The following is a 14104-nucleotide window of genomic DNA, read 5'->3' as shown; positions in this document are numbered from 1 at the left end:
TTTCATAGCTGCTGCAATTTCAGCATGAGTTCTTCTTTTCAATACATCAGTGTTCATAATGTTTTGTACCTCTGTGGCATTTTGAATGTATACGTTCTACTTACAGTAATTCATTAGTGTTAATTTCCCAGACATAACACATACCCTTAATGAACACTTAGCGCATTGGAAATTTCAGTTTCACTTCAGATAGCACTGGGGAATGTATCACTACCATAGGAGGCTTTATTTTCTCTGTGGTTTAAGACTGGAAATTCTTCACTTGTATATTGAGAAATGTGAATAAATCAATCTTGAATTTCTCTAATTGTAACAGTTACCTAGATAATGTTCTAGAGAGAGAGAAGTCCTTGTAAAAGACAAAGTGACTACATTTTAGAAAAAGATAATCTTGTAATGCTCATCAGGGAAATAGACTATATAAAATGTAAGCGTCTATAACATAGAGTGAAGTAAGTTTTAAAATTAATACCGGAGAGCTGCTGAATACAGACAATATTGACACTCATATCAATAATAAAATAAGATTATTTGATGGTTAGTAAAGAAATTGTTCCTGCGCTTCAAATGACTTCCCACCTCTGTCTCACTTCCCCCACCTTCCTGCCCCAATAACTAAGTCAGACAGATTGGTTGAGTGAATGATGGGCAAGTTAATCTGGAGAGGAACCGATACTTTGTGAGCAATAGACGCTACTATTGATAACAATGGATCAAATTCTTAAAAGTCCTGAGATTCTGCAGTTTCTATTGAAATCAATGCAAGATGCAGGTGCTGAGCAGTTCTCAGGATTTGACCAGTGTTTCCAATAATAACACCAGTTTTGAAAGTGTGCCTGATTCATCTGAGCAACTTGAGAGAAGATGAACCCATTTACAGAATTTGTTCATGGGTCACACTGGATCATTCCTTGTTACTGAATCATGAGCATATATACATTTTGCATAAAGCAGTTATTGTTTGTTAAAAAACTGCATATTGATACTCCATTATTTCCTCCAAAACAATGCTTATATAAAATACATTCCTTAGTAAATTTAGGTAAACATAAATAATTTGTTTAAAATTAGATAAGGAAAGTATGTAGCATCAGTGAAATCTGAGTAGCAGGTTTGCTGGGCCGGGCCTGCCCAACTTCTCATGACACTCCATTACTCATCCCAACTGTATGTGCTACAGTCCACCAACTTCGTCTGCAAGAATAACCAATAGACCCCTTCTTTCTCTGCAGGAGAGACACTGGTAGCTTTAGCTGGAGCAGTAGCAATGTTTTTGGTAGGCCCCAACATAGATTGCTGCACACTAGGTGCCCTGAGAATAATAGACCAGCTAGTCTAAAATAAGAATTTTGAAAACAAGCCTCTGTTTTATGGTACACAGTACAGTAGTAATGGCAGAAATGTGCTTGACCACTTGGTATCAGAATTTTGTGTAAAGTCACATTCGACAATCAGTATTGTAAGCATCAGCAAGTCAAACATTACATTAGTCTGTGAAAGATCAGACTACTCCCCTGCCAAAAATTTAACCATGTCTCTTGAGCTGGTTCCCCACATATGTAAGTCCTAACCAAACTCTAATATGTAGAAGTTGTAATGTGCTACTCAGATGCCTGTACCTGTAGTTGAGGCCTAAGGCTCTCATCTTTGCTGCACACAGTCATCAGGGCGTTAATTAAATTCTCAGTGTTTACATTCCATCTAGGATAAATATAGGATTCCCTCTCTCCCCCAAATAAAATGAAGACTTATCTGCTGATTGTCATATTCAAAGAACAGTTCAGTGTAAAGTAATTCTGAGGATTTTAGCTGGCCAAATATATGACACCTTAATATTTAAATCAGAATCTTAGATAGCCTTGAGTCAAAGGTGAGCACAGCATCTCTTGTAAAGACAATTAATAAAAAAAAAAGTGGTATTAAATGTCTAGATGTGCAAACTGTGTTGGGAATGTCCTTATCCATGTAGTGTTTGACATACTGATACACATTATTCCTTACTGTTTGTAGCTTTTCAAAGATTTTAAATTTGATTTAAACTATTCATATCACTGCTGTCCAGTCACTTTCCTCATTAACTCTACTATGTATACAACATTTTCCTTATTTATTTTCCTACTGGTGTATGTACTTTGAATATCTAATAGCTAATTTTCAGACAATAAAGAGATATACGCATGCTATTATTATGCCATTCAACACAAGAGTATTCAACATAAGCAGTTTCCTTGGTGTCACTCAAGTATTCTTGCATGATGTTGTCTAAGATTTGTTCATGTGTGGTTTATCAAATCTGAATGAGCTACTATTCACACACACACCTAACAATAACTCATGCATGCAATAGTGTTGTCACTCTACTGTGTACCTAATTTATAACGATCATAGTAAGACAGACACTTTATGGTTCTCTAATATGAAGTATTGAATTGTTTCTTTTTTTTTTTTTTTTACAGACTCAATTAAATTTGCTCCTTGAAAAGCTTCGCAGTACTGTAAGTATAAATATAGATGCAAATTCTGTATTTTCCTTTATCACTCCTCTCACGTTAACCAAGAGTTTTGGCTTAAATTTAATGTTTTATAATAATAAATAGTCAATTAAAATTATCCTGTTTTGCAACCGGATGACATTTTTGAAGTGTATTGCTACATGGGTGCTTAATATTATTAAATTCATAGACTAAATATTAAAGTTACTGAAAGGAAAGTTTATTTTGTATTGTAGCATGGAAATTCTACCAATTCAGATAAAGTGCATTAATATTACTTAGTTTTATCAAGTTTCCAATTCCTTTCCTGATCATTTCCCTTTCCTCTAGTTTATTTGCTTCTCACTCATGGGTACTCCGCCATCCTGTGTTTGATTTATTTTTGTGACCAGATTTTGAATCACTATATATCTGTAGTTAACTCATGAACAGCCAGGGTTTTGAACAAGTTCTAGGAAAACTCTTAACTCTGAAAATTTTATTTTTTATTTGTTGTAGAGTGGCACTTTTTTTCCATCCCCTTTTCACTACACATTCACATTTTCAAGTGTGAGAAGGGAGTTTAGAAAATCTAGGGATGAATTTTTATCTGTTTTTTGGCAATTTAATCTAATACATTCATGTAGATGAATTGGTAGCAGGAAAAAAATCTCATACCACCACCTACATCCGTACTCCCAATATTAAAATTAGTTCACATTCACTTCATTCACTGTCGCTCTAATCCTCTGCTGTGATTTGTTTCTGCTTCTCTCACCTACACACCTTAAAACTCTACCTGGCGGTAACCCTCCCTCCATAGCCGGTCAGCACTGCTGGTAGATGGAGGAGTTTGCTTTACTTCTTTATATTTCAGGTCCAGGATTTAGAGGAGCATATTTCTCATTTATTGTAAATTCTGTTTTGTTTTATTTTTATGCAGACCCTCAGAGGATAGTAGGCATGAGTTTCAGTAAAAGATGCTGATTGTAACTACCAAATGGCTGATATGCTTCAGTGTTAGAAAGGTTTGCTGCATTAAAAGTCTTCGAAGAAGCTCTTGGCCAAATTAATTGATTTTTAAAGAGCTTTTGTTCATTAGTGAAAGACAAACATGACTAACCATGTTTCACAGCCTTTTGCTACTTCCTCATGGCTTCTGGAGTTGCACAGCCATTTGTCTGATTTTTAACTTCCTGATTGCGTCGGCTCCACAACTCATTGCTTGATCTCTCAGTATCTAGAATTTGGCTTAAAAAGCCACTATACCTTTTCTGTCTTTGATATGGATTTACAGAGAAGCAAACAGTCTACTCTTGCAAGCCCTCCATTAATGTGTACTCTATTTCTTAGAAACCTCTTCTGTGCAGGATACATCTTCCTAGTATTTTTGTAGGTCAAGAAGTATTCCCTATCAGAACAACCGCCTCCTTGTCATTAAACAGCTCACTTCATGAGAGGATATCACAGCTGATTGTATCCTTATGCTCTGTGATAAATATGAACTAGCAGCTTCCTGTTCCATATTTAAATCTCTCTCCTATGTTTGTCTTATCCTGTGAGGTTTTTTAAATTTCTCTCTTCCTTTTTCATTCTTTGTGTCTTTCTTCAGTGCTTAGGGCATAGAAATTAAGGTTTCTATACAAGACGAGGGGAATCCAACCTATATTTCACACACCTTTAATCTGGATAACAAATTCTGCTTTACTTGCTGGAAGATTACCCATTAGTATAGAGAGAGTTTAGCTCAGGAAATAGATTTCAGAATTAGTGGTGTGTTACCTCACTTTTCACTGAGTCAGAGTTACCATACTTGTGAAGTTATATATTTACAATTTCTCTAACAATGTGGCCAGAGGAAGTAATCAAACTGAGTTATATTTGAGCTTTGGGGAAATCAACAACTCTATAAATAGAGGTGGAAAAACATTATTTTAGCCAATGAAACTTCCTTTAAAAAAATTTAGATGTAGTAAATTATCCTGCTTATTTAAATAGGATAGTAATCGCTAAACTTTATGATTTGATCTAATTTCTTAAAAACAAAATTAGATCATAGAGAACCATTACATTTTTGTCCATTTATATTATCTCTGCTTTTTAAGCTTCACAATGGTGTGGGGCCTCTCCCTATTTTCAGTATTACTTTAGCTAATGTCTTCAGACACTTTGGTAGGAACACTACAATTCTTCTTGTTTATATTCGGGTAGTATCCAAAAATATGCTTAGCACTTCTCAGACGTAACAAAAGACAGTCCAGAGAGCTGGATCCTAGTCATCAAGTATGTTTTGCCCTGCCCCAGACTTAAAGCTGGCCTGAATGACCAGTGAAAATTCCTCTTTCCTAGGGAAATCTTAGAACCAATGTAGCTAAGTGTCCGTCAGCCCTCTTTCAGCCGTTGGAGTATTCAGGAACTTGTCCAGGGGAAGGTGGCATGGCCAGGGTGCTACTTCACTCCAGTGGTCTTAGAGTTACCAGGATTGGGGGCATAAAGGTGACATACAGCTACCTTTGCCCAACCCTTTCCTTTCCTTCCCTGTCCCCCAGGACCTGTGCTGAGCACAATTTTACAGCTTGGCTGAGATTTGGTCCCAAGAGGAGAGTGAGAGAGATGCAAGGTACAGTCAAAGTGGTCACAGTGAGGGTAGTCACAGGTCATATTAATCCCAATTTTATTCTAACACATAACATGAATGGGGATAAATGTTGGGGAAGACACTGATATGTTTGGGCTGGTGAGCCAGGGATGAGTGGTTAGAGAAGGAACGATTTTGAGGGATGAAAAGTATGGAGAGAAAGATGGTTGGAAGCATAAAGAAAGATGCAAAGAGATGGTATTAGTTGCTAGTCTTTTTCAAGGAAGATGATTGCAGTAGTGGAGCTAAAGTGCAACTAGACTAATGCAGTAATAATTGGATTCAGTTATTGGTGGTAAGAAAAAAATTGTTGAATGAAAAGAAGGTGAGGTTCTAATTTACAGTTTGAACTTTGAGATCAATTGCGTCAAGATATGTTGAGTGCAAAATGGATATGAAAAGACTGAAAAGCATAAAAAGTCAGTTTCCCTTTTTAGAAATCTAGTACTATTCCTTTGTTCTGTAATTTTTAAATGATCACTTATTCAGAAGGTTTAAATTGATATAGATTCTGCTAACTTGTTGTCCTGACAATAGGGGTCAAGCTTTATTCGCTGCATCAAACCTAATTTAAAGATGACAAGTCACCATTTCGAAGGGGGACAGATTCTCTCTCAGCTTCAGTGTTCAGGTAATATATGCCTCTTATTGATTTCTGGTTATTTTTTTTATTTTGTGTATTACAGATTCACACAAAGTTGGAATGTCTGTCATTGAAACAATGTTTCCTTGTTTGGACAAATATTTCTGTTCTTAATTTAATGGTCTCTAGATACAATTAAGTGATTTGTATCTAATGAGTATTTATTAATTAATTTTGATTCTCAGTAATCAGATAATTATGTTAATTAAATGTATTTTTAATTAGACTTTTTCAGTGTTAAAAAAAAGCTGGCAAGCACTATGCACTCAACAACATTAAAATATACAATACAAATTCAGATTCACAATGCATTTTATAAGATCGCCCATGTAATACTTGCTCAGATAAGAAAAAGTCTAGCAACCCCTACATTTGATCACTCTTTAATCCTCTACTCTCTTCCTCCCCAAACACCTGAAAATAAAGATGAACCTTGTAGTGTGTCCCAAAAGGTGGACTGAGCAGAAGGCATGGGTTTCAGAGTTGAAGACTCTTTACAAGAAACACCTGGTCAGCACTCTTTTCATGTTTAAACTGATGGTGTTCCAATTTGAGCACATCTGCTGAACTTCAGGAGTGTTGCATAGAACAAGAGGCAGTACCTCAGAAAGCCAGGTCCCAAACTGCTGAAGGATTCATATGTTAATACCAACATCCTGTTCTCTGCCTGGAAACAAATAGACCGCCAGTATAGATCATGGTATTATATGTTCTTAGCATGAAATGCTCCTTAATAAGCAAGCAGCCGCATTCTGCACCATCTTCAGTTTTCTGATTGATTGGTAGATGTATCCCCCATTTTGCACTCATTGTAGTGCTTGAAGTGTCAAGTGTATGAATGGCATCCATGGAATGATATGCATCTGAAGGGAAAGGTGTGCTTTTCTTGCTAAACATATCTGTAGAAAAAAACACTCTTGCTAACAGCTTATATCTCAACATCCAGCAGCAGAGAAGGATCTAACAAGACCGTTCCATTGTGCACTTGTCATAGATTTATAGAGTTTAAGGCAGATGGGACTGTCAGGTCATCTAGTCTGACTTTTTGAATATCAGAATTTTTGAATATTAAATTTCACCCAGCTACCGTGGTATAGACCCCAGTCATTTGTGTTTGACTAAAGCGTATCTTCCAAAAGCCATCTAGTCTTAATTTGAAGACTGCAAGAGATGTGATTTGGCATGAGATTTCTGCCATTTGCACTTTAACAGTCTTTCATATCACTTCAGCTATTGCAGGTAAGCTGTAAACAAGAGTGACCTGTAATAGTGAAGTTGCAGAGCAACTTGTTTAGGGGCCACGGTATCTATGGACAAGTACTGAAGTTCATTTGAAGTTCCACTCAATTATCAACTGAATTTTCTGTTGACTAAATAGTATTCTCCCTGAGAGCTCTCTGGTTCCATTACCATCTGAGGGTACACCATCAAAATAGGCAAGGTGCCACTCTGCCCTCAAACAGAAGAAGGTAAATGGTTGGTCTGTAACCATTAGAGTAATCTCTACCTCCTTGAGGTCCAATCTCAACCAAAATATCAGATCTTGAATATGTCCCACACTGTGAGTTATGCCAGAAACCCCCTGGTTGTCATCCATGAGCAGAAGAATTGCCATCTGAATGGACTCCAAAATCACCCTGTACCATCCGTTTCAGTGACTTCAGCCATGTAGCTTATCAGTTCAGCTGAGACCTCTGCAGTGCGCCTGGGCTGATCCATTGAAAGTAGGCCCACCTGAATCCTGCCCCACAACTCAAATGCAGAATGAGTACAAGCAATCCGATCTAGTTTTTTTTTTTTTAACGATGCTGCATGGTTACGAATCTGGAAATACAAGGTCCTTTTAATTTTTATGGTATTGTTTACAGATTTATTCAGCCTTGTTCTTGCACTATTATGCTTGATATGAACGGTTTACTGGGTTACTAGAATGAACTTACTCCCAGAAAATCATGGTGGCACAATATAAATAAGTCAATAATATTAAATTGAATCATTCTTCATAAGTCCTTTATACACTTTTCTGTCCAGGTGTTTGTTTCCATTATCCTTTTGTGAGCTCAGTAGTTTGAGCTTAGTTTTTCTACAGAAGTTCCTGGTTCAGCATCTGGTGTTTTGGCGAGCATACTTATATTTGTCATGCCAAGTTATGTTTAAGTAAAAATTAGCTAATCATAGACACACAAATGCTTAACAATGTTGCTTGAATTAGGATTCCATTAACGCCATTATCAGCAGCTAATAGCACTTGGCTATGTTTGTGAGACTAAACAAATTAATAGACTAAACTTTTTATTTTTCACCATAAGCTTCTATAAGCACATTTTTGTACACGTATTAATCTGTTTCGGTAAAATAACAAATATACATAAACATTAAACTTGGGGGGAGAGAAGTAAAGTTTAAGCTAGAAAAGAGCGACTTATAATATGAAATTTTTAAAAAAAGGTATTAATGGAAGTAAATCAAAAGGCGAATGACAATAGCACAAACTTCACCAAGAACAAATATGCAATAAGGAAAGGTGGCAAAAAGAGTCAGTAAAAACAATCACAAATAAAATTAAAAATGAGATGCACAAGATCTATTGCTAGGAATTTTTCAAAATTAGCAGAGACACATGGCTGGTTGTATGTTACTTAGCTGCAGGATATAATGAGATATGGAATTGGGGGGAGTGGGTCAAGGATGGCTCTTGCTTCCAAAGTGTAACCCAATTTTCCTAGTTTATTCATTCTGCTAAGTGGTATAATATGTTAATATTTAACTGCCATGGAGATTGTGGTGTTAAGTATTTTGAGATCATTGCATGAAAGAGAGTATAGAAGGCGTGGCATGAAATTCCTGTATCTGTGCTGTGACACTCTTACCAGGCAACTTTGGAGGCATTTTGATGCATCAAGACATTGATATTTTTGGGCAATTTTGGGGCATCCCAGAGGTTCTCCCACTAATTCTGAGATCTGGGGTGATTTTGAAACTCTCTTGCACTCCGGCTCATGGCATGAATTTAGCCTTGACTCATGTACTCTCTGGCATTGCAATGTCTGTTTTAATTACAGTTTGAAGCATCTCCAGCCTTTTACTGTTTTGGGTAGCAATAAGTTGCACCGCTGGAGATGATGGCAGTATTTAGGGTTATCTATAATAGACTCATTCCACTCTGCCACTATCTCACCAGCTAAGGCACATCCCAGCATTATATGTAAACGGGGTGTGCCGGCACAGGTGCTAATGCCAGTCATCTGCACCTTTGCACTCTGCACTGCCTCTCACGCTGACATCATTGGTGTGCCATCCTACACATTAATAGTCTTTGTCTGTTCAGAAATTATTGGGACACTGCTTTAGGCAAGGAACAGCAAAGTAGTGGATCTGCCAAAAAAGATTTAATAGAGTAACCCACTGAAGTCTGTTAGTTGCCACGTATCTGGCAAGGACTCAGAATATTATTGCAGACTGTCTCAGCCATTCAGGAATAACTTCATATAAATGGCCATGTAGCGGGGTGGTTACCTGCACCAACTCTAACAGGGTAGAAGCCAGCCGGGGAGAGGACTAGGGGCTAGGAGAAAAAGCCCAAGCTGGCTGGGGAAGGAGCTACACCTGGGCCATGCCCCAATCAGGGCAGCAGGGCCTTATAAGAAGGCCCAGGCAGCCAGAAGCTGAGCAGAGTCTCTCCTCTAGCTGTGGAGGGAGACCGGCCTGGCTGCAGGGGAATAAGAGGGTACCTGGGAGTGAAGCAGGGCTGGCTTCGCTCCCAGGTACCCTCTTGAGAGCCAAAGGAGCAGGGGAGATACATCCTGGCGACTCCCCAGGCTGCAGGGCCTGGTCCCAGGCCCACAGAGGTACTGGGCGGTAGAAGAAGGCAGCAGGTCAAACCCCCTTGCCTGTGATGAGTGGCTTTTATACTGCAGTCTGCCCCAGTGAGTGGGCTAGATGAGGACTGGCAGTAGCCCAGACTGAGGCGAGGTGGGGGGTAGTGGGTGGGGGTTTCCTGGGGAGGGGAGATCCACAGAAACTGTTGGGGTATTGCCAGTCGGCAGCACCCCAGAGAAAACAGGCACCGGGGTCTGGGGGGAACACGGGGCCCAGTTGTGATGGATCTCCGTCCTGCAGAGGTCGCTCCGGGCTGGAAATCGAGCTAATTCCCTGAGAGACCAGCAGGAGGCATCGCAGGGGTGAGACCGCACACTTACAGGCCATTTGACTAGGAAATGGTGGATGCTGGAGCCAGTCCATGCAGAACCACATACTACATTGGGGACTTAGGCCAAGCATTTGAGCATGTCCAAATGGCCTAAGCCATTAATTGCTCATTAATATGAAACAACTGCTTTACTTAAATTTTAATGACATACATATTTTTGTGTGTATTTCTGTGAATATAGGTATGGTGTCTGTTTTGGACTTGATGCAAGGTGGCTTCCCATCACGAGCATCGTTTCATGAGCTATACAATATGTACAAAAAGTATATGCCTGCAAAACTAGCTCGACTGGACCCTAGACTTTTCTGCAAGGTAACAACCACCTGAGTGCCAAATGAATTGTCCATATTTTTTTTCTCTTCATCTCTGATAGAAAATATTTATTTTGGTTTATTTTGTGCCTTTTTTTGTGAAATATGAATGAAACTGATTTTTTTTCTTATGTTATAGGCACTATTTAAAGCCTTGGGCTTAAATGAAAATGATTACAAATTTGGATTAACAAAGGTGTTTTTTAGACCTGGCAAGGTAAATAGTATCTTTCAATTGCAGCTTTTGAACATAGAGTATTGAAGATTATGTAAACTTCCAGAAAAGTATTGCCTTAGAGTGAAAATATATTGCATGCTTAAAATAAAAAAGGTTATAGCAGAGAAACAAAGGTTTCCCATTAAAACATATCCATATTCAAATCATCTTTCTCTGAATATGAACATTGCTGTTGCTGGAGCAAAGGGACGAGAAGCAATTAAAGCTTTTATATCTAGGAGTGAGACTTCAGTACAGAGATGTAATTGTCTTACTCAGTAACATAATTATCCAAAAGCTGAAGATTTTAAAAAGTGGATGCCGTTAAGTTAGGCTGGTATGTCAAGGTTTTCAAAAATGTCTTGGGGGCTTCTCTCTTTGGGTACCCAACCTAAGATACCTTAAAGGGGTACTCAAAATGAGAAGTCTCTTTGGAAAATCATAGCCATAAATCTTTATTTTGGCACCTAAATATGTTTCTGGATTTTCAAAACCACTGAGCACTCAGCAACTGTCAGAAAATGCCTGGCTTGGAAGTAGTCATTTCTGTTATCAACAGAACCTATTAAAATGTGAAAGCAAAGTTACCTTTTCACGTGTTTGAATTAATTGGAAGTTGAACTGAAGTTCCCATGGTTACAAGGTTCTATTTACTGTACTGATATTTTACCTTTGTCCTCAGTGTTCTGTTAGGTTATAATGTTGACTGTCTATTTTCTATCTATTCTTTTGTTATGTAAAACTGGTTATGTATTTAGTTTGCAGAGTTTGATCAGATAATGAAGTCTGATCCAGATCATCTAGCGGAGCTGGTTAAACGAGTCAATCACTGGCTTATCTGCAGTCGCTGGAAAAAAGTTCAGTGGTGTTCTCTCTCAGTGATTAAATGTATGTAATTTAATGTTGTTTTTTAGTAAATCAAAATATACTAACAGAGTATAGCACAGCAACTGGATCGTTGCTTCGTAATTTGAACAGTATTAATTAAGGCCCCCAGCCTGCAAATACCTACTTGCTTAACTTCAGGCATGTGAATAATCCCTTCGGAGTCATTGGGACTGCTCAGTGCTTCATGTTATTTACACATACTCACTTAGGTCCCAATTTATTCACGTTTGTATCACCCATGAGTCTTTTCCAGGATATTTAGAATCTAGAAATTTATACAACTTAATGACCCTACTTTTTTGGAATAATAGAGCAGAAGGCCTGCCACCTTAAAACAATTACATCTAAGGAAATAGTGGTTTGTTTGGTGGACTTTGTGTGTTAGAGACTTTTATGAGAAAATAAGTCTTTACCTAATTCACAGATCAGCTAAATCTGAAAAAGCATCTAATCATAGATGAGAGTTGGAGACTTGTCATATAGTTATCATTCTGGGACATCACTGTTTAAAAATAAATACCTTGTGGACTTATCAAACGTGTGTTTGTAGGGAATGTAGGCATTCCCTTGAACTATTTAAAATTATAAAACCATTCAGACTCATTGAATTTATTTTGTGTGTTTGCAGTGAAAAACAAAATAAAATACCGAGCTAGTGCCTGCATTAAAATACAAAAGACTATTCGTATGTGGCTTTGCAAGAGAAAGCACAAACCACGGTAAGAAGGGAGGGATTACATAAGGTTCAAAAACTGTTTTTTTTAAATGTTGATATTTCTTATGCCTAACTGAATAGTCTTAAGGTGAGGGTGTCAAACAATAACTTATACTAGCAATATTTTTAAAGTGTGGATTTAGTTTTTGCATTCATGCTTATTCAAATTGAATGGACGAGTAACACTTATTAGAAAATTAATACAAATATTGTGCAGTATTCTGATTAATCTATGTATAGACATTCTCAAATAAAGACCAGTAATATAGAATCATAGGACTGGAAGGGACTTCGAGAAGTCAGCTAGTCCAGTCCCCTGCACTCATTGCCGGACTAAGTATTTTGTAGACCATCCCTGTTTGTCTAACCTGCTCTTAAAAATCTCCAACAATGGAGATGCCACAACCTCCCTAGGCAATTTATTCCAGTGCTTAACCACCCTGACAGTTAGGAAGTTTTTCATAATGTCCAACCTAAACCTCCCTTGCTGCAATTTAAGCCCATTGCTTCTTGTCCTATCCTCAGAGGTTAAGAAGAACAATTTTTCTTCCTCCTCCTTGTAACAACCTTTTATGTACTTGAAAACTGTTATCATGTCCCCTCTGTCTTCTCTTTCCCAGACTAAACAAACCCAGTTTTTTCAATCTTCTTTCATAGGTCACGTTTTCTAGATCTTTAATTATTTTTGTTGCCTTTTTCTGGACTTTCTCCAATTTGTCCAATTTTTTTCTGAAATGTGGCACCCAGACCTGGACACAATACTCCAGTTGAGGCCAAATAAGCGTGGAGTAGAGCAGAAGAAGTAGTTCTCATGTCTTGCTTACAACACTCCTTTTAATACATCCCAGCATCATGTTTGCTGTTTTTTTTTGCAAGTGTTACACTGTTGACTCATATTTAGATTGTGGTCCACTCTGACCCCCAGATCCCTTTCCGCAGTACTCCTTCCTAGGCAGTCATTTCCCATTTTGTATGTGTGTAACTGATTGTTCCTTCCTAAGTGGAGTACTTCGTATTTGTCCATATTGAATTTCATCCTATTTACTTCAGACCATTTCTCCAGTTTGTCCAGATCATTTTGAGTTTTAATTCTATCCTCCAAAGCACTTGCGACTCCTCCCAGCTTGGTATTGTCCACAAACTTTATAAGTGTACTCTTTATGCCATTATCTAAATCATTGATGAAGATATTGAACAGAACCGGACTGATTCATTATGCCCTTCCAGCATGACTGAACCATTGATAACTTCTCTCAACCAGCTACCATGTTAGCAGGGAACACTTGGCTATTCTTATTGAACAAATGAAGGGCTAGTATGAAGGACTTTTTATTACCTAAGGGATGCAACTTAAAAAACCCAACCTCTCCTTTTTGAATATTTCTATCTATTGTTACAGGTATCACTTAAGACTACTATAGCTGAAACAGACATGGTGAAATATTGTTATCTTTGTTTTCAGTTTGTGTACGTTCTGCATTTGATGTCTTCTATTTTACTATTTTCTCTGGATAGCAATTTTCCTCTTTTATTTGAGTCTTTCACACAATAACAGGGAGGCGAGAAAAGCCGTTTTAAAAAAAATAAGAAAATGTGGTTGTAAAACCACAAAAAAAGCATGGTTGTACCCAAAATTACTTCAATTTTCATTGGTTGTGTTTCTTTTGCTCAATTCAGTCCTTTTAAAGGTGTCCTGCTGAAGCCCTGTGCTGCACAGGTGCTGAATTCCTCCTCCTTCCTTATTTATATGCCTTGACTACCTTGCAGGGATCACCTTCTGGGTAGTTGAGTTTCTGTGATGATTCAGGTTCCAGTACTGCTTCAGGTTAATTAAATGGCAAAACTTATTCTTTAACCACTAAGATTTCTCCAATAATGGTGCCTCTAATAATTTGTTTTTGAGATGTGGACACTAGAGATCACAAATGCATTTCACATTCTGTAGGTCACTTTCTGACCATAGACTTTAGTCATTGCTAATTGGGTTCACTTTATTAATAGTCAAAGGCTC

At 37.8% G+C, this 14104-nt stretch overlaps 1 protein-coding gene across 10 annotated transcripts in view; it reads left to right on the top strand.

Moving 5' to 3' along the window:
* The window catches only part of MYO6 (myosin VI), a 166671-nt gene that overhangs the window by 116480 nt on the left and 36087 nt on the right, over positions 1-14104 (top strand). For 9 of the 10 annotated variants that reach the window (XM_034766178.1, XM_034766177.1, XM_034766176.1 and 6 more), the window contains 6 exons: positions 2457-2495; positions 5647-5740; positions 10144-10274; positions 10413-10490; positions 11249-11378; positions 12007-12097. In XM_034766178.1, coding sequence (XP_034622069.1) covers positions 2457-2495; positions 5647-5740; positions 10144-10274; positions 10413-10490; positions 11249-11378; positions 12007-12097 — 563 coding nt within the window. Of the gene's footprint in view, positions 1-2456; positions 2496-5020; positions 5092-5646; positions 5741-10143; positions 10275-10412; positions 10491-11248; positions 11379-12006; positions 12098-14104 lie in introns of those variants that run through there. The other variant, XR_004645196.1, reaches the window with a different exon arrangement.

Source organism: Trachemys scripta, chromosome 3 (assembly GCF_013100865.1).
Source record: "Trachemys scripta elegans isolate TJP31775 chromosome 3, CAS_Tse_1.0, whole genome shotgun sequence".
In the NCBI taxonomy this organism is placed as follows: Eukaryota; Metazoa; Chordata; order Testudines; family Emydidae; genus Trachemys; species Trachemys scripta.
The sequence above is the reverse complement of the archived record's forward strand: the minus strand, read 5'-3'. Positions and strand labels throughout refer to the sequence as shown.